Raw genomic sequence first — 22,614 nt, 5'->3', positions numbered from 1 at the left:
GGGGTTTGGGGTTTTTGTTTGTTTTGGGGAGGTTTGATTTGGGGGGTTTTAGGGGGTGGAAAGGGTTGTGGTGGGGTTTTTTTGTTCTGTTTTGGGTTTTTGTTTATTTTTTTGTTCTTTTGTTTGGGAGTGGTTTGGTGGGGGTTTTTTTGTTTGTTTTGATGGGTTTTTTTGGTGTGGTTTTTTTTGGTTTTTTTTTTTAAATTACATTTTTGGCCCTGAAAATATTAACAGCAGGACTGTAAGGAATTATACTAATTAAGCTTTCTTTTGGTCTCAGACAAGGAAGTTTTCCAGCTAATTTTCCAGTGTTTATTTGAAATAACAGAGTATACTGCGGAGACATCCAAGTATGGAAAAAGAAGCTAACAATACTGTTATGAATGTAAGTTATATGTAATTTTAAAAGCAGAATGGTGGTAGATTTTTAATTCTCATTGTTATTATTCCTGATGACCTTAGTTCATTTTCTTCTCTTCAGTTGTCTTTTGTGCTAAAACCTTGACTTCAGAAGTTAAGGTCACAAGGGGCAGGAAAGTAGCAATTACAATGAACCAGTGATATGCCTCCTACATAACAGGACAATTACACCACTCTGCTAAGTGTGTTAAATATCTGCAGATGGGTTGTATTGAAGCATAATGCATGATCATATCACTGGTAGGAATGTATTTTTTCTGATGCTGATGCCTGTGAAATTACTTAGTATTTGTACATGCAAAAGCGTAGATTTTACCCTTTGTATTTGACAGGATGGATTGAAATGTAAAATAAATTTAGTAGCATAGAGGTTTTTTAAATTTTCAAGGAATAAGAATTATTTCTTCACTTTTTGATCTTTTTGTAAAACCTTAAAACAAAAAAAAAGAAAAATAGTTTGCTGGTAGGAAACCTCAAGCCTTGATGAAGGAGATAATTTCTTTATTTTTCTTCCTGAGCTTCCTGTAGCCAGCCCACTCAATAATAATTTAGCTTAACTGAGATAATATACCCTGAACCATTTCAGCCTTTTTGAAGTGAACAGTAAAATTCCCACTGAATTTCGTGAGACCAGGATTTCATCAACTGTACTCCCTTATAGCCCTATATATTCCTATTTCTTGAAGCTGTCAAAATAATTTTGTGCCTGATCCAAAATGTTGTGGATTCAAGCTGTTTCTCATTGAACTCAGTGGACATAAGCCAGAGCTTCTTAACAGTCTTTAAATCAGTAAGATATGGGAGCTATTTCCTCACTGTTGAAGCAGAAATTCAGCTCTTGAACAACTTTTTGAACAAATTAATTTCTTTCCTCAAAAATTACTTGCAGCTCATTTGCAGTTCTACCAAATTGCACTTGAAGCCCTAACCCTGAAAACAAAAGAATTGTTACCAGTTCTTAATTTTATTGGGTGTTTTGCTTTTCTGCCTCTTGTTTTTAATACAGCCAGAGATCACAAAACTGCAGAAAATCCTGACTGGCAAAGGACAATTTTATAGGAGTCTAATTACCAAATGAAATATTACCTCTTTAGCTCTTTCCCCAAGAATATTACACTTCAATCTCATCCTAAGTACCTCTAAATAAGCATTACTCAGCATCTGTACCATGTTCCTAGCTATTTGGGCTACCTGATTACATTGCATGGAGAATGCAATGGAAGTTATTCAGCCATCCATGAAGCCAAGACCACATGAATTAGCTACTCCATTCCCCACAACTTACTGACATCTTTTAATACAATGTAATTATTTATATGAATAGTGGTATCAGATTCTTTCCTCTTGCAAATTGTTACACATTATTTTTAAAAGATGCATAAACACTGCATGTACCAAACCAGACAGCATTATATTCTTGTCTGCTTTCTCGTATTTCCTGACATAATGAAATATGCAGTAACTTGGACTTCCTCTTTCAGCTGTTTTAATATTACATGGTGGTATTTTTATCTCCTTGTTCTTGTTTGCTTCCTCCTTTTCTTTCATCCCATGAAGAGACAATAATTTACTTGGTCATCCCTGGACAAACATAATAATTTCAAGTAGGAAAGTACTGTTCAGCAAAGGCAATGTTCACAACAACTTGTTTTTATGGAGAAAATAAACAACTGTAACAATAAATACACAGAAAACGCCTAACTAAAACACAGAGCCAAGTTCGGCACCTTCTGTGCCAATTCTAGGTTTCCTGTAAATTCAGTAAGGTTGGTTTTTCATAGTGGATGTGAATGAGCAGTTACAACAAAACAAAATTGGTTCAATAGAGGTGAGATTTAGTATCCCTAAAAAGCCAGACAGAAATCCAAGCCATGGGTCTCTTAAAACACAAGTATTATCAGAAAATTTATTACAAGCCTAAAGAGAACAGAAATATTATTTTTAAATCCTCTACTACCACTGCACTTGAAAAACAAAAAGTAAAGGTAGTAGCATGTAATATCTAGAGATTAGTCATGTTTACTTTAGGTATCATTTGAACTTTTGCGAGTGCAATCTTTGTTTTACTGGAAGTTTTTAGTTGAATTCCAGGAATCTTTGTCTGCTTGAGTATTTTATGTGCCAAAACTAACTGCTGTTCATAACCTACCTCCACATGTGGCACAGAAATAAGTATTGTAGAGTATAACAACCCCTGAGATTAAGTCAGATTTTTGCCATTCTGTGTAACATGTCATAGAAATGGACATAAGAAGAACCATTTGGAAAGCAGTTTGCAAGTACTGTACATTAACTATCCTTCTTAATAATTAATTTATTATAATCTATTTTATACCAGTGTGGGGTTCTTAAAGAGCCAAGGCTACATAGTGAGCGATTCCAATACCCTGAGTCTTGCTACTTTAAAATAAGAGTCTTGGCAGGCCTAAACTAGGTCAGTTGTCTCGTTATTCCTCTGTAACTTTCCATGTTTTCATGCAGAGAATGATCCCTGCCAAGGTTGTAGTTTCCCACTGTATTTTTAGAGTAAGGTATTTAATCACGATTACAAAAAGTTATAAACATTAGCTCTGTAAATGATAGTAACCTCTAGACTAACCAATTTGAGCTCAGTATCCAAGGCTGTTACATAAGGGAGTAAGGGTATAAGAAGAGCACTGTATCTAATAAAGTTTGGCAATCATTTGATCATATTGATCGTCTCTGCATTGTCTGGGACTCCTGCGTCAACATACCGGTTTGTATTTTCATTTGTAAGTGCTTGCCAAGTACATCTGACTTTCAGATTTTCTAGAGAAAATTACTGTTTACAGGTGCAACCTCTGGAGGTCTACAATAATGCACCAGAGGCTGAAGCCAAAAGCTGCTTAGTGTCTTCAGCATTAGGTAGCATAACAGCATTGTTTTCTTTGGACTTTAACATTGAGCTTCGACTTGTGTAATTACTTTTTTGTGTATTAAGTAGTTAGCTACAGGAACTAGCTAATGAATATGTTGAAATCAACGGGGATTAATTTTATCAGGATCAGTGAGATTCTGTGGTATAAGCTCAGCACTTCTATATTAGAGAAGTTAACATCTATATAGTAAGTCTATATATTACGTGTTCCCAGTAGTTTCTCACCCCAAAACTCTTTAGTTTTCACATATCCTACCACTGAATGGTGATGTTAGAACAAATTACAGACTAAATTATGATTTGATGGTTTTGTACTATTAATTGCTGTTTGTGTTTTTGAACTTTTCTGATGCAACTGTAATTGTGGATAGTCCATCAACTGTAGTAAATACCTATGGGTAAAACTCAAATACAGTAAAACACTGAAGAAGACAACCATGTTAAGTTTCCAGGAAGTACATGGGTAGGGATGTGAAACCTATTATACCACTAGAGTGGCTTTAACTCTCTGCTTAAGGAAATGAAGATTTGGAAGAGTTCACTCAATATGTTTAAAGGAAATTCCTCAGTCTTTACACCAAAATAAAATGTGGCTATAGAACAGTTCCTACTCTTCATATTGAAATTGAAGTAATGTTAGAGAATGCCCTGCTTTGTACAGACGCAAACAGTTTTTCATACTGGAAATTGTCTCTGTGGGATGTTCTGTCTTCCTCAGGGCACTAATGTAGAGTCAAGTGCAGATTTGTCCTGTATTTTAAAATTAGACATTATTTGAAAAGCAATTCTCAGTGCTTAAGGAATGTACACAGAGTCATTAAATGCTGAATTTACACTTCACAAAACTGCGCTAATAAAACTGAAGTGACACAAAAATATTTTTTTCATTCACTTTATCAGATACATATGGAAATATTGTATGTTGATTTCTAAACAATAATACATGTCCTCTGAATTGTCATTATCTTCTTCTGATTACACAATTCTGAGCTGTGTAGTCTGGTTCTACTAAAGGTAAAGATGTTGAAAACCACCTTACCCAATGCCTAAAAACCTAATGTTTTCTAAAAGAACTTCTAATTCTTGTGTAAATAATAAAGAATAGGCAAAGAAACAGAACAAGGGATGAGAAGAAACTGCAGCACATAAACAAGTGAAGGGACAATTAGAAAATACTCTGACCAATAATAAAATGTCTGTCCTGTCCAAACAGCAGGAAACTGAGATTCGGAGTCACTAAAAAAAAAAATGCTTCAGTTTTCCCCAGCTCTGCGATGCTTTCTCAGGTCTTTTATGAAACCTAGGGTTTTTTTTTTCTGAACAGTTATCAAGAGAAAAGCATTTTTACACAAATAGCATTAAAATAAAAAAAAAAATCCTAGTTTAGGCAGGCATGCAATTTCCAAAATGTTAAAATGTTAAAATGACAAAATAGATCATGTATAATATTATCAAATTTAAGAATATTATCAAATTTAAGAATTAAAATGAGAAGTTCCAATTTGCAGCTTTCATTCCCTATAGAAGGCTTTAATGTTGTGGGAATAACTGAATTCCAGGATATAGAAATATAGAAAATTCCAGGATATAGAAAATAGCTGCATACAAGACAGTGAAAAGAATGAGGAGGACAAAATTTAGTAGCTCAGAGAGTTTTCTTTCACTACATAGCAATCCCATAATGTCAGAAAATAATTCTGAATTTCTCTTCAGGTGGAAATGCCACCTTTCCCTGTATTCCAATTGTACCTTTGTCCTAAGTGATGATGGTTGTTGATAACATTATTGCTTACCCATAGTGTTTAAATAAGTATTTTCCTTCCTTTAAAGATCAGTATATGTACCTAATGGTTGAAAAAGCTCAACTTATAAAAATAAACTTCCACTAGTAAGCCATGTGACTTCCAGAAACTGCAGAACATCTTGTTAAGCAGAACAGGATATTGTGAAATGACCAACTGTATATAGATATTTGTTGAAACTGAGTGAAGGCCTTTCTATTCCTGCTGCTGCGTTTTGTGAAATGAGAAGTGCAGCTGCAATAAGACAACTCTGGTCATTGAGACTGCCCAAGTAGAGTCCCACTGTGGGCAGCATTCAGCTCAATGTATTTACATAAAAAAGTCTTTGCACATATCAAACTGTATGTCCAAAAAAACACCTCTATTTTTGTCTCCTTTCAGTTTGCCCCCAGAGCTTTGATGGTATACAAAGTAAATCTTGGCCTTCCAACTTCAGTGCATCAATACTGTTGCAGCTAAGAGCCTTCTGGAGTCTGAGGTATGGTACTGCTCACACAAGAAGTCAGTAACTATTCTGGAAATACCACCAGACACTGTTCACACACTGGGCGTTACAGAATTAGGTAATATTATATATTTATAATTTCTCAGGAAGAATAATAAGCTATTAATAGTTTTATGTGTTGTGCTGGAAAATTCAAATGCATGCTTCTAATTTAATACACCCAATATGTTTTGGAACATCATGCTTTGTGTTTCTTGCAGTAATTTAAAACACTCTTAAGGGTGGAACAGTTGTTATGCAAAGCACCCATACTCTCTTGATCAAGTTGAATTAATGATTGAAAGATTCATTATCTGAATATTTGTTAAATGTGTATAAGAAGCAACTCATCCAGCATGTAGAATCAGGATAGGAATTTGAGACACAGGTATTGATTGTGACCAAGTATACATATATTTCTTTTCCTAGTGACAAAATGTAGTCCACAGTTACCCTGTTACCATAAACATAAGGACTTTTATTAATTTTTACTAAAAATGAAGACAATCTAAAAAATGCAAACTGCCTCTAGGACTGTCTGAGCCTAAGTTTGTTTTGAGGTAACTTGAAACCAAACTGACCAAACCCAGGACACTCATGGAAAATTTTATTCAATATCCAAAGCCTGGTATTATAACACTACCACTATCTGAGTTCAATTATCTACTTGACAGATTCTAAACATGCTAAACTTGTGTTTTAATAATCAGCTTTGTAAAAGAAAAAAGGCCCCCAAAACCAACCAACCAAACAAGCAAACATAAAATCTAAAGTTGCATAGATTAATTTTCTAAAAGGACCCAAAAATGGCCAACATCCATACTGGATTAGGCAAAAATCTTCTCTAATTCAGTGTCCTGCTGTACTGAGAGAAGTAATAGATTTTTAATGAAAGAATAAACAAAACCAGAAAGGAAAGATTCTCTCCTGAAATACTCTACCTGCATTAAAAGACCTTGTAATAATAATCCAGTTAGCACACGTCAGTTGCGATACAAGAGCACACATTTTCTCTGAAGGAGCATGAATCAGCAATATGTCTATCTTAGCTTAGGCACACTTCAGTCTCATTACAAACATTTATTTGTTGTAAACAAGCTTGCAGTTCCTGTCCTTGAAGCACTCTACATGTATTCTGTACCAAAGCTGCCTGCAGTAAGAGTGTTTCCAAACCACACTGAAATGTGTAGTATCTTTCAATACCTGGAAAATCCTAAATGTCAATATTCCCTTATGACATCTTATTAGGTTTGAGCAGCTTCTTTTGTGCATCTTTGATGGTAAAACACCTTAGCTTCAGTCTATTCAGATAGTTTGTCTGTAACATATCTAGTTTGCCACATTTTTGATTCCCATATAAAGTAGGTCATGGAATTAAATAAATGTTAGGAAAAGAGTTGATTTGGTACAGTTTTACAGACACTCAAGACAGGATCAGTCTTAGATGATTTATAACCTTACAACATTACAGTGTTACAGCGTAGTATAAGCTACTGATAAAATGATTTTGTTTGTTTTCAATCTAACTCAAGTTATATCACATTTTAAAGATAAATGGATTTAATTTTATTGTTAATATTAATTTTGATTTATATTATTCTCAAACCTGACAACTTTCCTTTTCCTAGTTCCTTCCTTTTAGGACAGGTTTTTTTGTTGAATAGGGTTTTGGAATTTTCCTCCTAGTTTTCCTTCAGTTCTGGTGGTCAAAACTCACTCCTTATCAGATTTTACTTTTTCATCTAATTCTCAAGGGTATCCATCATGAATTGTCCTTATACTTCCATCCTTTTTTACATCTCTTTGACAGACTTTCATTTGTTTGCATCTTGAGTGCAACTCTTTTTTGCTGTTCTTTGATTGCTACTATTAAAACAACTGCTTCAGAACAAGCCAAATTACCTTCCTCCAGTTGCAAAGTTTTCTTGTTAATAGCACTTTAAACGAAAGTGGTTTCTCAGAAATTTACAGGTAAGTAATATTCAGGAAGAATGGTCTTTCCTGCACTCCTTATCCTGCTGTGAAACTCAAACCAATAGTAAATGCAAGTTAGAGTCATCTAAAACCTGATTCATAGCAGTTACCACTTGTTCCCCATAGGCATGAAGGGTACTGCCCCTTGGAAAGCACACAGGTAAAATTTTTCTTTCCAGCTTAAATTTCCATAAAACATATGTTCTGTTGCAGTTATACCCAAGCCCTGTCAGAAGTGAATTTTACTTGCAGACACTGAAGAAACTGATTTCTGCTTGCCTTATTTATATCTTACTCACAATCTTTAAATATGCTCTCACAGCCAGTCCTCACTGTCTGCATTAAGCTTATGTTTTTTCCCAGAAATTTTAATTCACATTTGTTTTCATCATCAATTATCTAAGAGGACTCCACAGTATAATGATAATGATCACAGTCTTCATCATTAGAAGGCATGGAAAACAAAGACTGATATTAAAAAGCTGACTTTTTTCTGATCCAGAACGTAGGCTCTGTGGTTCCCTTGAAGCCACCTTGAAGGTGGCTCTGAAGCCACCTCACAAATTCTACCCTTTTCATTCTATGTCCTGCAGGTCTAGCTTGTAGAGGGATTATTCCATATACCAATATGTGATGTATAACCAAAGCAAGGAAAACTAGTCACAGCATATCATTTACTAGGAACAGCTTTTTATGTGTTTACTGAGCTGATGGATTGTTTTACTAGGCACCCAAAAGGGAGAAAAAGCACTTTTTGAGAAAAACAATAGAATATGCATATAAAAGACTAAAGGGTGAATAAATAGAAGACACAGACATGTAGGCTAGAAACTGGTAAGAATTATCTGTTTCTTATGGCAGCTGCTTGTTGTGCTTTAGATAATCTTTCTGAGAACAAAGGAGAGAGGTTTGCAGCTATGACGAGGAGACAGATGGAACATGGTGGACTTGAACATTTTGAGAAGCCCAAATGAAGACCACTATGCAATGCCACAATCATGTAGAAACACAGAGATAGAAATCTGTTTTACTCCTATTGCACAATGTTTACACTTACAACAAGGAGTTTATTCTGCAGATGAATATTTATAGATCAGCAAATGCAAAAGCTTTCTGACAGCTTAAATGTGTATGTAATCTGTTCCCTTTTGGATTTTATTACTGCATTGTTATTTACTCTTAAGTGGATGTTGGTCTTTTTATGAACTAAAGATGATATTTTATATAACTGTTCAAGATGCTAAATATAAGCATATTCTCTAGGATTTTTAATAATATTTAAAGTATCAGTGAAAATAACATTGCATATTATTGAAATGATAAGGTTGTGCTGTTTAAAAATATTGTAACACCCTTATGTTTATAAAATGAAGCAGACAGGTTTGTTCTCCAAGTCACAAGCTGGATGGACATACCCAGTTTCTGAATCTCTGGATGCTGGATAAAACACCTTTATAGGTGAGAAGTTTAGGCAATGGGAAACTTCCTATTGTTTTCCCTTCCAGAAAACTTAAATTTAGAAAGTGTTTAAGGTAAGGTAAAAAGTGTTTAAGGCTGTAGGTAGATCATATTTGGACAGTGGTGTACACTTCTTGCATTTCAAGCTGTGCTGTGAAATCCTTGGTTCATCAGTGATCTTTTCTCCATTATGAGTGTTACCTTTCAATATTGCTGCCGCTATGTGCACAAGTACAGCATCATTAAAATTTTTCATTTGCTGCATAGGTGTTGTCAGTGTTGGTACCTCTGCCAATCACCTATACGGAAAAGAATAAAGGCCACTAGTTACTGCCAAAGCTGCAACATCCTTGCCAATATCAGAAATTATTTTACTTCTTTGATTCCTTTCAGTCTTGGGGTACTGTCATCATGTTCCTTGCTTTTATAGAGAACTCTTGAGATTGTGAGTGGTAGTGACAAGGGATGGACTGATTATTAAATGGGAGGATGACAGCAGTCTCAGCAACAGTGGTGAAAAATTCTGACCAGTAATTACACAGATACTTCTGCAAGCTGCCAGTGGGGTTTGCTGGATTTGGGGAGCAGAAGTATGCATTTCTATTAGTATGTCAATTTAGCTGCTACATTCCACATTCTCTTAAGAAAGAGACAGATTGTCCAAACATCCAGTGAGCAAAATGGAAGCATACACTGTTGCTGCTTTACAAGGGTAGTGTCTGTCAAGCTGGCTAAATGAGTGGTTGTATGGGCAGTCTCAACACAGCTACACTGATGTCCAGCCTCTGTCTGTTTAGAACACTGTCTGTAGGCTCATGAGTAGAAGTCTGCTGAAAAGAGTAGTACAAGAGCCAAAGTACTGTATGGAAGCTGCAATAGAGCTAAGCAAAGCAGAAGAATGCATGCAATTACAGGAGACCATTCTGTATTGGACAGCTTTAAATAGCCTCATCCCTTTTCAACCTCATTATACTCGTTTTTATAATATATTAGTAAACATACTGCTTTGCTGCAGAATGCAATTTCAACAGTACTCTGTGCCCAAAGGAACTGAAAATTTGGTTTCAAACCTGTTGTTTTCAGTCTGCAAAGCCCACCCATGGTTTTTACTTAAATGCTTACTAAATGAATACTAATTTCTTTTTCCCTATTGCTGTGACTCAGGCCCTCCACTGTAATATACAGTAGATACAATTTCTCATTTATATTGCCAAAATTTAGAACTTACATAAGCATAAAAAAGCTTCTTTTTTTTTGCAAAAAATAGGAGCATATATTCAACTTTAAGCTTAAATTTGAGTTATCTTATAAGTATACGGCTAGATATTTCACTAAGGTTGAGAGATAACAAAAAAAGAATTACTATTTTAACCTGTTTTAGATGAAGTGTTTAATTGCCAAGGGAAATACAGAACCCATTAATTGAAGTGCTGCTTATTTGGATTATACCCTAAAGGGTCTTTATGTACAGATTTCTGCTTTTTCAGGGGAGAGGGAGAATGGAAAGCAGTACCTGCTAACAGTGCTAGAAATACAAATTTATTAAGGCTCAGACACTGTTTAGAGCTTAATCTTTAACACTCTCTGACATCAAGTTGACATTTAATGGTTGTGACTATTAAATAGTTGTACCTGTATGTTTTGGTAAAGACTTTTGTGGAAGTCCACAGGCAATTATCAGAGATTGAGTTTACAGGTAACATTTTCATAATGAATCATACATTTAATTCTCTACTTTCTATATTTAACCTCAGTAAGTGACATTGGCATATGGCAGCTCTGGCATGGGGCCTCTATTGCCAATGAAAAGAATGCCACAAACGGGTGAGTTAGAGGAATCCATGGACATTGAACTTTTACATGTATTTGTTTATCACTCAAATGCAATACTGTGTTTGGATGACTGAGCCTCTAATCTTCACCTGTTTGAACATCTGTCTAAACACTACAGTGAGTTCTAGTGGAATAGTAAGCGTACAGAGGAGAAAAATGAGAATTTTTTCTTTTAAAATCCATTGTAAATGCAGTAAAATCTATCTTCTTTTCAGATCATCTCATATCACATCCTTAACTCTGCCAAAACCTCTGAGATGTCTTTTCAATATTCTGTAAAGTTATGCCTAATACAGAGTGTGAGTGAGTAATTCCTGGTGGCTGATGCCAATTTCTGCTGGTATGGTCAAAATTGTATCAACATATTTTTGTAACTCTTCGCTTTCTGTTTTCAGGTATGAACTTTGCTAAACTTCACATTCATAAAATACAGTTGGAATATGAAACAAACAATTAAAGTGAACAAATCACTGAACAGTTATGTTGATCACAAATCAGCATAATGAGTTGCTGGTCATTAGGGAACCAGAATAACTGATGGCATCTAATGATATAGTTAAATGTGTCAGCAATTACCATAAACATTAAATTTTAGTAAAATAAACAGTTTGCCAGCCTAATGAATCAGTCAACGAAAGACTTTTAAAAAAGTCTGCATGTTAACAACAACTTCATTTTGGAGCCAGGTATTGTGAGTAATAATGGTTTGCTGCCAGGCATTGAATTTTAAATGGTGAGAAAACATCCTCAACATAATCAGTCATCCTTGTTACACATGGTATTCTATCTGCTACTGTCTTACTGTCCAAAATGATATAACATTCTCAAAGGCAACATGTGAGTACCAGGTTTTTCTTTTTACTGCAAAGGTTAAAAAAGCACGTGAAACATAATGCCTTTCTGTAATGAAAGAGATGGAAAACAGAGGGTTTTAACACTTATTATATACATAAAATTGCCCCTTTAAATGAACTTCACCTGCTTTTACTGAAGTCCTCCCAAAACCAAATCAAAATCTAAGATTTCTTTTACCAGTATGATGACACAGTATCTCACAACATGAAGACTGGTTATATTCCAGATCTGTTGTGAAGGTAATATGCATAATTTGCATAAATAACATTTACATTTTCACACAAGATACCTACTTAAATCCTGTGATCCAGCAGCAGATGTATGTGTGCATGTGTGTTTATAAACCAATGGAAAGCTTACTAGAGAGCCCACATCCTAATAATTTGCACATCTTTGCATGCCTGCTGAGTTTACCTCCATAGCTGCCTATGTCTCAATCCCCAAAAGCTTTTTCTTTTATTTCTGTGGATGTTTTTCATATGCTGATGCTTTTGAAGACATACATATTTCATATACATGTTGCACATATTAAAACATGGTAAGTTGTAGGGTGGGTTTTTTTTATGTAACAGAATACAGCATTCTATTTCTCTTTGACATTCTTTACGTCCTTGCTCTTTAGATAATCATTTCTAGATTTTCACAAAACCCCCCTTTATTATATCATGGAGTTCATAAGACAATTACAGAATTATATGTTATGGCCACAATTGTGTCCCTATGTACAGAAACATGACAGAGAAAATCTAAAGCAGACTTTGCTAATTTGATCTTAATTTACTAAGAATTTATGTATTCTTTATAGCCAATTCTATCTTGCACTGTGGTCCTGCAGAACAAGGATGGGGTTAATTTTGAGGAATTTAGATTAACTTTGAGGAATCTTATGAGTTGTTTTACATGTGTAGCAATGGCTTGATTTTATTTATCTCCTACAAAATTCAAACTACGATTGCTAAAGAAAAGATGCTATGGAGTAGTAACAGATGCACAGTCTTTTAGCATTGTGTTTCTAACAATCCAAATGTTATAAGACTCCAATAATTTACTTTTTTTCCTCCTTTCATACTGGTAATTTGTCTTTGCTGCCAGAAAACCCTTTGCTGGTTATGGTATTTAATAATATTTTTACTGCATTACAAGATGTTATGATAATAAAAGCTGAAAAATTGTTCTCCCAATGGCATTTTTATACTGCATAATATTTTGCAAAATATCGTGTATCCTGAATGTTTTCAATGCATCTGTAATGAAAAGTTGTCAAGATTACTGTGAATATTAGCATATTTGGTATCTGAGAGATACTTACTGGAGAAAACATTGGGAAAGAACCTGAGAGACATTCTATCTCCTTCTTGAGGAGGAGTTTGATCTGTTATACACTTAAGTTAAATATGCATATTCTGATTACTGACTTTTCAGTACCTTCTACTGCAGAAAAATAATGACCTAGAATGCAGTTACATACCATAAGAAATATTAAAATACTGTGTGATACAACAGAGAACAAAAAATGTGGGTAAGTTTATTTGTCTTTCTAATTTATGCGAATTTAACTTTGCCAATCTTTATCTAAATTCAGTCTGAAGCTACTGATTTTCAGGTTAATAAATGATCTACAGCCGGTGCTCAAAAACTGGGAAAGGTCTGATTGTAACTTGAAAAGATCACTAGTATCTGAAGCCCTGACTCATCTTCCAAGATGCAGTAAAACATCAGAAATCTCTCAATTACTTACTTAATTTATTTTTTTCTATGTGTATTAAAAACTAGGAGGATTTGCTTATAAACTGTTGCTGACACTCCGTTTTAATGAGGCTCTGTGAGGGGCAGCTTTCTGAGCTAACATTTAGTGTTTGATTATTTTTAATTTTTAGAAGATGACAAGATGACTACAACTGTGTATCTCACACTAACAAGATAATTTAGATTTAACTCTCTAACCTTTATGATTTTGTTCTGTGGACCACAGTAAACAGGCTATTCAAATTATTATTAATTTCTTTGGTGTCTGTGTCCAGTTTTAAATGTTCTATTACATCAGCTGCCCAAAGATTTCCCTGCACATAGTACAGGAAAGATGCTGACCTAATTATTTTAGAAATAACTGTAGAAACATCTAAAAAGATTAACAAATGAAATATTATGTCACTACCAAATTAATAACTAAAATAGCATGAAAATCACTGTATAATTATCTAGGTTTCCATAGAAACCATGTTTAATGGGTCGCCAAAAAGATTTCTGATTGGGCTTTAATACTTCTGCTCTCCCTGTAACAGACATGATTTCTGTTCTGCCTTTCACAAACAACTAACCAGTTTTTCAGTAGCATGAGTCCTTATCCTATGCTCTTTAAGCAGCGCTTATCCAAAGCTTTTTAAGAACTCTTGAACTTGAAAAATGTAAAAGTATTTTAAAAAACACAACAAATACCATACTATCAAAGGAAAGAAAAATACAGAAAAAAAAAACAGATTCATACATGGTAATATTTCTGTGTTATCACAACACAATAGTTGTGTAAAAATAAGCAAAGGCATTAATACAAGAAACAAGTTGGGGTCTTTATTACTTGTCACTGTAACTTTTCATTACATTTTCTCATTCAGTTTTCTCAAAGGTTTTGGCCCTTAAGTACTAATAATATGGATTTAAGAAAATGATCCCCAGTGGTAGCAAAGGTGAAAAAGGTGTGGCACACCCCATAAATCCATATTCCACTATAAACAGTAGGAATTTTATCTGAATTCGTTTCAGTTAAATAATCCGGATTGGCAGCTATTTCTGGCAAGACTTTTCACATGCCTCTTTTACAGCAGGTTTTAGCAAAACCACCTTTAAAAATTTCTATACCTAAGGAAAGATAAACTCTATGCAGCATAATTTTCTCCTGCCAAAGTTGATGAAAACATTGTTCTTGTGTTCATGCACACAGTTTTTCCCAGAAAGCAATCATTCAGAAAAACTCTAATTGAATTTATACATTATTTGTTTGCAAATAATTAATGGATATTTAAAATATTCTGTAATTGACCTTCCAGAGGCTGCACAATTTTTTCATTGTTCCATCACTTAAGGAAACATTAAAGTAGTGTCTGAAGTAGACCTCAATTCTAATTGTATACACTCAGAGGAAAACTACCCATACACATTGCTGTGATTCCAGCAATTGAGAAGCAGGACAAGGGTAGGGTGGAAGCTGGTAGAACGGATGTGCAAGGTACTTATATGTGCTCTCTGGCCTAATTCTAGATCTATTTGTTAATGTTTGGAGAGCACTGCATAGGAATATTTCAAAATGGAAAACAGAGATCCTGTGTTTGAAACAAGCAAGTTCCTAACAGATCTGCTTTATTTCAGAGAAAGAAAAGCACAACTGTTATTACTTTAAGACTTTGTGGGATTCTTGTCATAATATAATTTATTTTGCATTATTTACAGTTACTTAGAACTTTCAATTAATGTTCTATAATATTATGGGATTTAAATTCTGCAGCTCCTGTTTAGTCTGTAAGATCCTGAGACTTCAAGTGCTTTACCACTTTAGAATCGTGGATTTGATCAAGCTGAATGACAGAATCAAGTTTAATTTTGTGCTATTTTTGAAGGCACAAAATATCTCCAAATAAACTAAGATTGGGCCTGAGCAATGAGTACAACAAAACACAACATCATAGAGAGAACAGAAGACCCAAAACACCATATTTTATTCTATGTTACATAATCCACCAACACTCTTCAAATTCATCTTAATTAATGCTAGACATCTTTCTTGGAGAACTGCCATTGTAAGCTCCTGATATTATCAACACAGACCTCGGTGTGGTGATTTAGTTCCCTTTGAATCTGAATTATGCTCTGGGGTGTCTGTCTCTCCTTACTGATAATGAAAGGAAACATAGCATTGAGATGCCTTATTTACACTGAACATTACATGAGATTAACGCATTTTTGTTCTGTTGGTATTTTTCTATACCATAGTGTTCCAAAACTGAAGGTCTTGATGTATCTTGTTTGGACTAGATCTTTGTCTGGATTTGTTTTCATCCTTACATGCAACTTATTCATACTGTTTCCCCCAGACAAGAATTTTGACTGAGTAATTGTCAGTGAGCATACAGTACTGGCATACTTTGTTTCTTCTATAAATTAGCATGTGGAAACATCCTGATTTTCTGATGTTGAGAGCCCTGAAGGGTAAAAAGAATGTTCAAATTGACCTCAGTGAGCTTTCAACAAAGACATAAGCAAAATTTGTTCAGACTTCTTAGTCTTCAGTATGGAAAAAAATAGATGTCCATCTTAGTTTGTAGTCACCTTTTTCACAAGCTAATCATTTTACACTAGTGATATATGACTAATACTGATTTCAAAAGCAAAATAACTCTTAGTAGATGATTCACTGTGTCACAGAAAAATGCCTGAAATAGTCATTCACTGTTACTCGTCATCTTGTACAGTTTACAGAAATAATTAGCATTCCACTTGACAAACAAGTGAAAACATCCATTAGCTAAATGACACAACATATACTTTGACTGACTACAAATTTCACTAGAACTTTATCAATAGTAACTGCCAAACAGTCATAGGAGTACACATATTATAGTGTATTGTATAATTGCTCTGGTTAGGAGGCCACTGAGGTATTTAAAGAAAGAAAAATTATTGGGTAGCTTAACCTGTCTTTGAAATCGAAAAAGAAAAAAATGCTTGAAGGCAACCCATAAGCTACAAATACATAGAGCTCGTCCTATGAATTTGTTGATCTGCAATGAGTACTACCCCCTACATCCACAAATAATTATCATCAAAAATGAAAGAGTGGAAAAGAGGAAAAAAAATTGTTTTGTGATTGCTGTTTGTTCTGGAATAATGTTAAAAAATTGTCAACTCTATACAAAACTATAAAAGGAGCCTTTTCCCCATTCTATTCTGAGTGCAAAGGACAACTTGAATAATGACATCTAAAAATTGTGAGATTGGCAACTAGCTGTAAATGTTTAATTTTTTTTTCTTTTAACTTTTAATCAGAAAGCTGAGTTATAAGTTGAAATGCATCTACATATGTAACTACCATTTACAAGATTCTGTTGTGGAGATGTAACTGATGGGTTTGCTCACGATGCATAAGGCAGAATTAACTTGCTGTGGGTTTTCTGCTAGCTATGGTAGAAGTTATTTTGAAAATACTTCTTTGTAGACAGGAGCAGAGCTGGGGAAGAGCACCTTATTTCTATTAATACATCATTTTCTTGTAGCTATTGTGCATAGATCCCTCAAACTGACCTTTAAAGTAAATTTCTGTTTAAAGATGACAAATGGTAACAAATGCAATGCTGTTTTCTATACACTAGGGGAACAAGTAAGAATGTACTCTGCACAGACATACCAATTTTTCCCTCTATTGTAAATAATCAGGACACCAGCAAGTCCAGTCAGGTTCTTCCCCAGGATCCTGGCTGTGCTTGAGGCAATTCTAAGCGACTTGGACTGAACAGTTCCTCCACTTTTGAGAGAGCATAACTTCAGTTCTGACTAATCAGATAGATGGCTGAGGCACATTCCTGCTCACTGAACTTGCAACCATACAAAAATCAAATATAAATATCTTATGATATAAATACCCTTTTACTCTGTAAACATACAAACTTTCAGAAAAGATCCTATAATATACATTCTGCAGCAAAATTGTACTTTTAGACTTCTGTGTAGGCATGTCAGCCCTGTATCTTTGTACATATCTGGCTATTTTGTACTCTACAGAATGACAGGTTTCTGTTATTGCACAAGGAAGAACACACCTCTTTCACACCTCAGCAAAAATCTACTTCTAAATATGTTAAAAATACACCCAAAATTCTGAATAGTTGGTTAAAGAACAAGGGGTAATGACTTTAAACTGAAAGAGATTATGTATTTGGATTACATATTAGGAAGAAGTTCTTTACTGTGATTGAGATGAGACACTGAAATGCTTCCCAGAGAAGCTGTGGGTCCCTGGAAGTGTTCAAGGCCAGGCTGGACACGGCTTGGCTCAACCTGGTCTAGTGGAAGGTGTCCCTGCCCATAGCAGGGAACTAGATGGTCTTTATAAGGTCCCTTCCCACCCAAATCATTCTATGAACTAATCCCTGGAAAGTAGTTATGCTTCAGCATTTAGTTGGTTTTCTCGCAGGAATCACCATGAAAAGACTTACAAAAGGTTTCAGTCTCACTTGAAGAAGTAAGAAAGCACTTAGTGCATTCGTCTAACTTAACTGGTGAAAAATGGAAGAAGTTGTTCTGGGCTTCACACTTGACCTTCCTATAAAATGGTGTGATCGCCATACGAAGTTATGTGCCACCTCTTTCTATGTGTCTGATAAAAAAGCATGGTTTTGAGCAGAACTCTGTGTTGTAAAGTTGTATTGACTTTAGAAGTGCTGAGAAGCCAGTGTTCCTATTGAAGCAGATGGTAAAATCAAGCCTGACAACCAATAACTATGAAGAGCTGTGGTGCTATAATTTAATCTATACGGTTCCCAAAAGTCATGGGTCAGCAGGGAGGCATGGTGAGGACAGTGATACCAAAATCACACCATGAGCATGTCCCCATGGTATTGAACAAACTAAGGGGAAAGTGAAGTGGAACTGTAGGCAGTTTATTCAAGCTACTAATCTAGATATTAATTTTGCATTACTGAATCTACAGTACATTGTGGGCTAAGACAGTATCTGTAAATGTAACCAAAACATGATTATGAAAACAGAACAGTACTAGCTCAAAACTTTTTTGTCTTGTGCTCCATTACATGTATGGATAAGTCTAGTGCTGGCTCCCATATATGTTTGGGAGGAATAGACATGGTTACTGCTCAGTGTTGCAGAAAATGTGAAAGATCAACCTGATGAAAGCCACCCTTAAGTGGACAGATCCAGAAATGGACCTTGCTTCTTTCAGCATGAAAAAATACATGTAAGCTCTAAATAATGTCTCTTAAAATGAAATACTGTCCCAAACTCACCATAGATGTAACAATCAAAGATATTAAGCTAATTGATTTTCATTATTTATAGAGAATTTTTTAGACATTTTTAAAATATATTCTGGAATACAAAATCATACATAGATGTGTAAAAAAGTGTAAAAATGCCATTATGTGTGTTCATATAAGCAATAGCAATAGTTGCCTACACAGAACTCAAGTCTTAGGCAAGCCACAGATGTTTGAACACCTATTCTTAGTCATTCCAAACGTACTTCATTTCCTTAGTTATTGCGTTACTGGCTGTCTTCATCCTATTTAGCTTATTTTGCAGTCTAACAGGGTCAGTACTAGGTCAAAATATAATGATTTATAATGAGCTGCTATCCACAGCTGTAGAGACCAGACATAATTACTGTAGGTGAGCTTGCCATTTTCTGCATGTTTTACTGTCAGTTATCAAAATGCCTGGTGGTGAGCATGATGTTCTCTTCAGATGTAGTTTCCATACTTTATTCAACCAGGGATCATCACAGTGAGTTCTTTGGAAAGACTCTTGTTAACTAGCTTACTGCAATGAGAACTGGATACATATTTTGTTCAGCAGTTCAGTAAAATATCAAGGTAGGTTAGTAAAAAAGGTGAAGGCATATTTACTCAGTGCTTTGTATTATAAAAAATCTAAAAGTAAAAATTATAACTAGTTAAATGTGTTCAAGAGCTAGAGTGCTAGATTTTAATGCATTCTGATTTAAGTATTTTAGTCCTCCTTCATGTAAAATTTCCTTTTACAAGGACATAATATTCAATAGGAAATTTAATTACAGAAAAAAAAATACTGTTTAGAACTGGGAGGATTTGTCATTATGCAGCTGTGTTGCCATAAGACAAAGGGTAAAATTGGACCACTTGTTTAGCCACTGGCTAGAACAAGCTCCTCTTCTTCAATAAAGGACAGAGAAGGACAAGAATGGAAATGGCCATGTGTTATTCTACGCTGTTATTACTGGAAGGGCTAGGCATCTCATAATAGTGGCTTTGAGGAAAACAAGCTAGAGGAATAAAGTCAGAGAAAGTGTGAGACCTCACTTGGTGTATTGTGTGCAGTTCTGGTGCCCTCAACATAAAAAGGACATGGAACTGTTGGAACAAGTCCAGAAGAGGTCCACGAGGATGATCAGGGGACTGGAGCACCTTCCGTATGAAGACAGGTTGAGAAAGTTGGGGCTGTTCAGCTTGGAGAAGGCTGCATGGAGACCTCATAGCAACCTTCCAGTATCTGAAGGGGGCCTACAGGGATGCTGGTGAGGGACTATACATTAGGGACTGTAGTGATAGGACAAGGGGTAACAGGTTGAAACTTAAACAGCAGAGGTTTAGATTGGATATAAGGAAGAAATTCTTTACTGTTAGGGTGGTGAGGTACGGGAATGGGTTGCCCAGGGTGGTTGTGAATGCTCCATCCCTGGCAGTGTTCAAGGCTGAGTTGGATGAAGCCTTGGGTGGCATGGTTTAGTGTGAGGTGTCCCTGCCCATGACAGGGGGTTGGAACTAGATGATCTAAAGGACCTTTCCAACCCTAAGTAATCTATTCTATGATTCTATGAAAATCAAATCATTGTCTCCAAGATGACAGACCAAACTTCATCAGTATGCTGACCCAAATTCATCCTGTCTGGCAAAATAAATACAGGTGACAACCTGTCCACAGAGAATCATCTTCTCTATTCACTGCCCCCTTGCACACTGTCTTGTAACACATTCTTCATTGACCAAGTATGTTTCTATTTAATGCCCTCAACAGATTTCTCCCCATACTCCCCAAACTCCTATAAATTTAAGTTTTCAAGGTCTTGCAGCAAAAAAGTTCTTCAGAGTAACACAGTTTGGTTTTTGAACCTACCATCCACTACTTTCTAAAATCTAGATTATTAGCAGCTGTCACCTGTACACTTTATGGGAACCTGACTTGGTCATCAGTGGTAAGGCTGAAATCTGGCATATTTTTCTCTGTCACACCAGTCAAAGGAAGGTGACCTTACTATGTATACTTCTGTTGGTACTCTAATTTGTGTGACTTTTCTGCTCAGATTGTGCTCTTGGTACGTATGTGAATTTTCCCCAGTTCTTATCTCCTGTGTTTTTGCTTCACCTCTATTTCCTTCCTTAGAGTGAGAATGATTCCCTTTCCCATTCATGCACATTCTGTTTCCAAACCCAATGTATCAGGACCCCAGTAGTACCAGCTGCTAGTTAACAATTTCATTGCAAGTATTGCAAGTCTTTATTTCAGTGCATGGTTTCCACAATGCCTGTTTTATCACCATGTAGTAAAGAAGAAAAGCCAATATATATAATAAAAACAAAGGGGTTTTAGTCACTTACCAAGTGAAGATAAGACATAGTAAGGTAGATATTAAAATAAGGACTTGGTTAAACATTGCAGATTGTGTACGTTGGATGGCTCTGTGAAGATCATTCTATATTAATGGGAAACAGATGTTAATTTGGATTTTTAATTAATAAGGAAGGCATGAGCTGATTCTATAGAAAAAATTATCTAGTGCCCTGACAAAATGCAGTCATTCAAATGCACTTGGAATTTGCTGATCATACAGAAGGGTGCAAAAGAGCCAGATGTGATTCTGTGATCATTTAACTAGTTCTTTGTCACCCTGGCACAATTCTGATACTATTCTAAGGTGCCTTAAGGTCTGTCTGCTCCTGTCTAGCTTACAAATTACAAGCTGCAAGGACCAATTAAAGCATTGAGTTCCCTTCAGTTGTGTATGAATGGAAGATAGCAAAAGAGCCAGCCATTCCAAGTTTCCCTTATTGGCACAGAAACAATTTTTGCTAACTGAGATTCCAATTGATGTCTTAATTTTTTCTAATTTTGATGCAGAAAGCAGTTTAGCAATGCTTGCCAATTTATATAATCTAAATACAGATCTGGTTGGCTTCCTATTAAAGTTGGACAATGGCCTCTGCTGCCAACGTCCCACTAAGACAATATACTACAAAAGAAAATGGAAACTCTACACCAGTTATTTCTTTTGTCATACTTACAATCATATTCTCTAAAGCATGTTTTGCCAGCCAACAATTTAAAAATACAGGAATAAACAGGTTTCTTAGGGCTGGCCAGAAAATCTGAAAGAAAAATTAACAAATTCATTAAAAGCTTTTCTATTCAAGAATAGTACTTTTCTATTTAAGCAGCAATGAAACAATTAAATACTTGAGGAAATGCTTACTACCAATGTGTTTTTACTGTGAGATATGGTTTAAAATACTATCTTTTCTTCCTTTGTGATTAACTGTATTTAAGATAAACTGATAAAATAAGGACAGTTTTAAGAGATTGTCAGATTTTTATATCTATCTGGTTTATCTTATTGATTGTGCTATAGCTTGAGTTGGAGCATTTTGATTTTGCTTGTCCCCTACTGGGGAGGATGAGGCAAGTGATCTGTATTATTACTTCATTCAAGAAGCAAACTGTCTTCTTGTTGTTGACAACTTTCTGTTCCCACAGGCATAAATTTGTCATCCACATACGATTCAAATTTACTGCAATAAAAATTAAGAGTATTTGTGCAGCTACAACAGTGCAGTAAGAAAATGCATTCATCCAAATATGGTTACCGTGATGATGAAAGGGACAGCATTAATTATTTCCAGGAGAAAAGATACTCTCAGAATTTGTTCCCAGATATTCCCCTTCAAAGAAAAGAAAAAAAAAAATAACCACCATGTCACAGTAGGCTTATATACAGTTCTGATGAGAAATATATGCAATATTCCAATGCCACATATGGAGTCTTTCCCACTAGCTCTTTTTTTTAACTAGAATTTCAGGAAGATCATTCATCTCAGATTTAAACACATATGTGAAATGTGAATATAGAATATAGA

General features: G+C 35.2%; 1 protein-coding gene across 4 annotated transcripts in view; it reads right to left on the bottom strand.

Annotated features, from left to right (window-relative positions):
• KCNT2 (potassium sodium-activated channel subfamily T member 2) overlaps positions 1-22,614 on the bottom strand; it is a 131,248-nt gene that overhangs the window by 55,366 nt on the left and 53,268 nt on the right. For all 4 annotated transcript variants that reach the window (XM_034063972.1, XM_005140966.2, XM_013130602.2 and 1 more), the window contains exons 6-8: positions 22,345-22,419; positions 21,766-21,849; positions 21,082-21,176 (exon numbers count right to left, since the gene is read on the bottom strand). In XM_034063972.1, the coding sequence (XP_033919863.1) occupies positions 21,082-21,176; positions 21,766-21,849; positions 22,345-22,419 (254 nt within the window). The remainder of the gene's footprint in view (positions 1-21,081; positions 21,177-21,765; positions 21,850-22,344; positions 22,420-22,614) is intronic.

This window comes from Melopsittacus undulatus, chromosome 6 (assembly GCF_012275295.1).
Source record: "Melopsittacus undulatus isolate bMelUnd1 chromosome 6, bMelUnd1.mat.Z, whole genome shotgun sequence".
In the NCBI taxonomy this organism is placed as follows: domain Eukaryota; kingdom Metazoa; phylum Chordata; class Aves; order Psittaciformes; family Psittaculidae; genus Melopsittacus; species Melopsittacus undulatus.
Note: the sequence above shows the minus strand (reverse complement) of the source record. Positions and strands in the feature narration are given on the sequence as shown.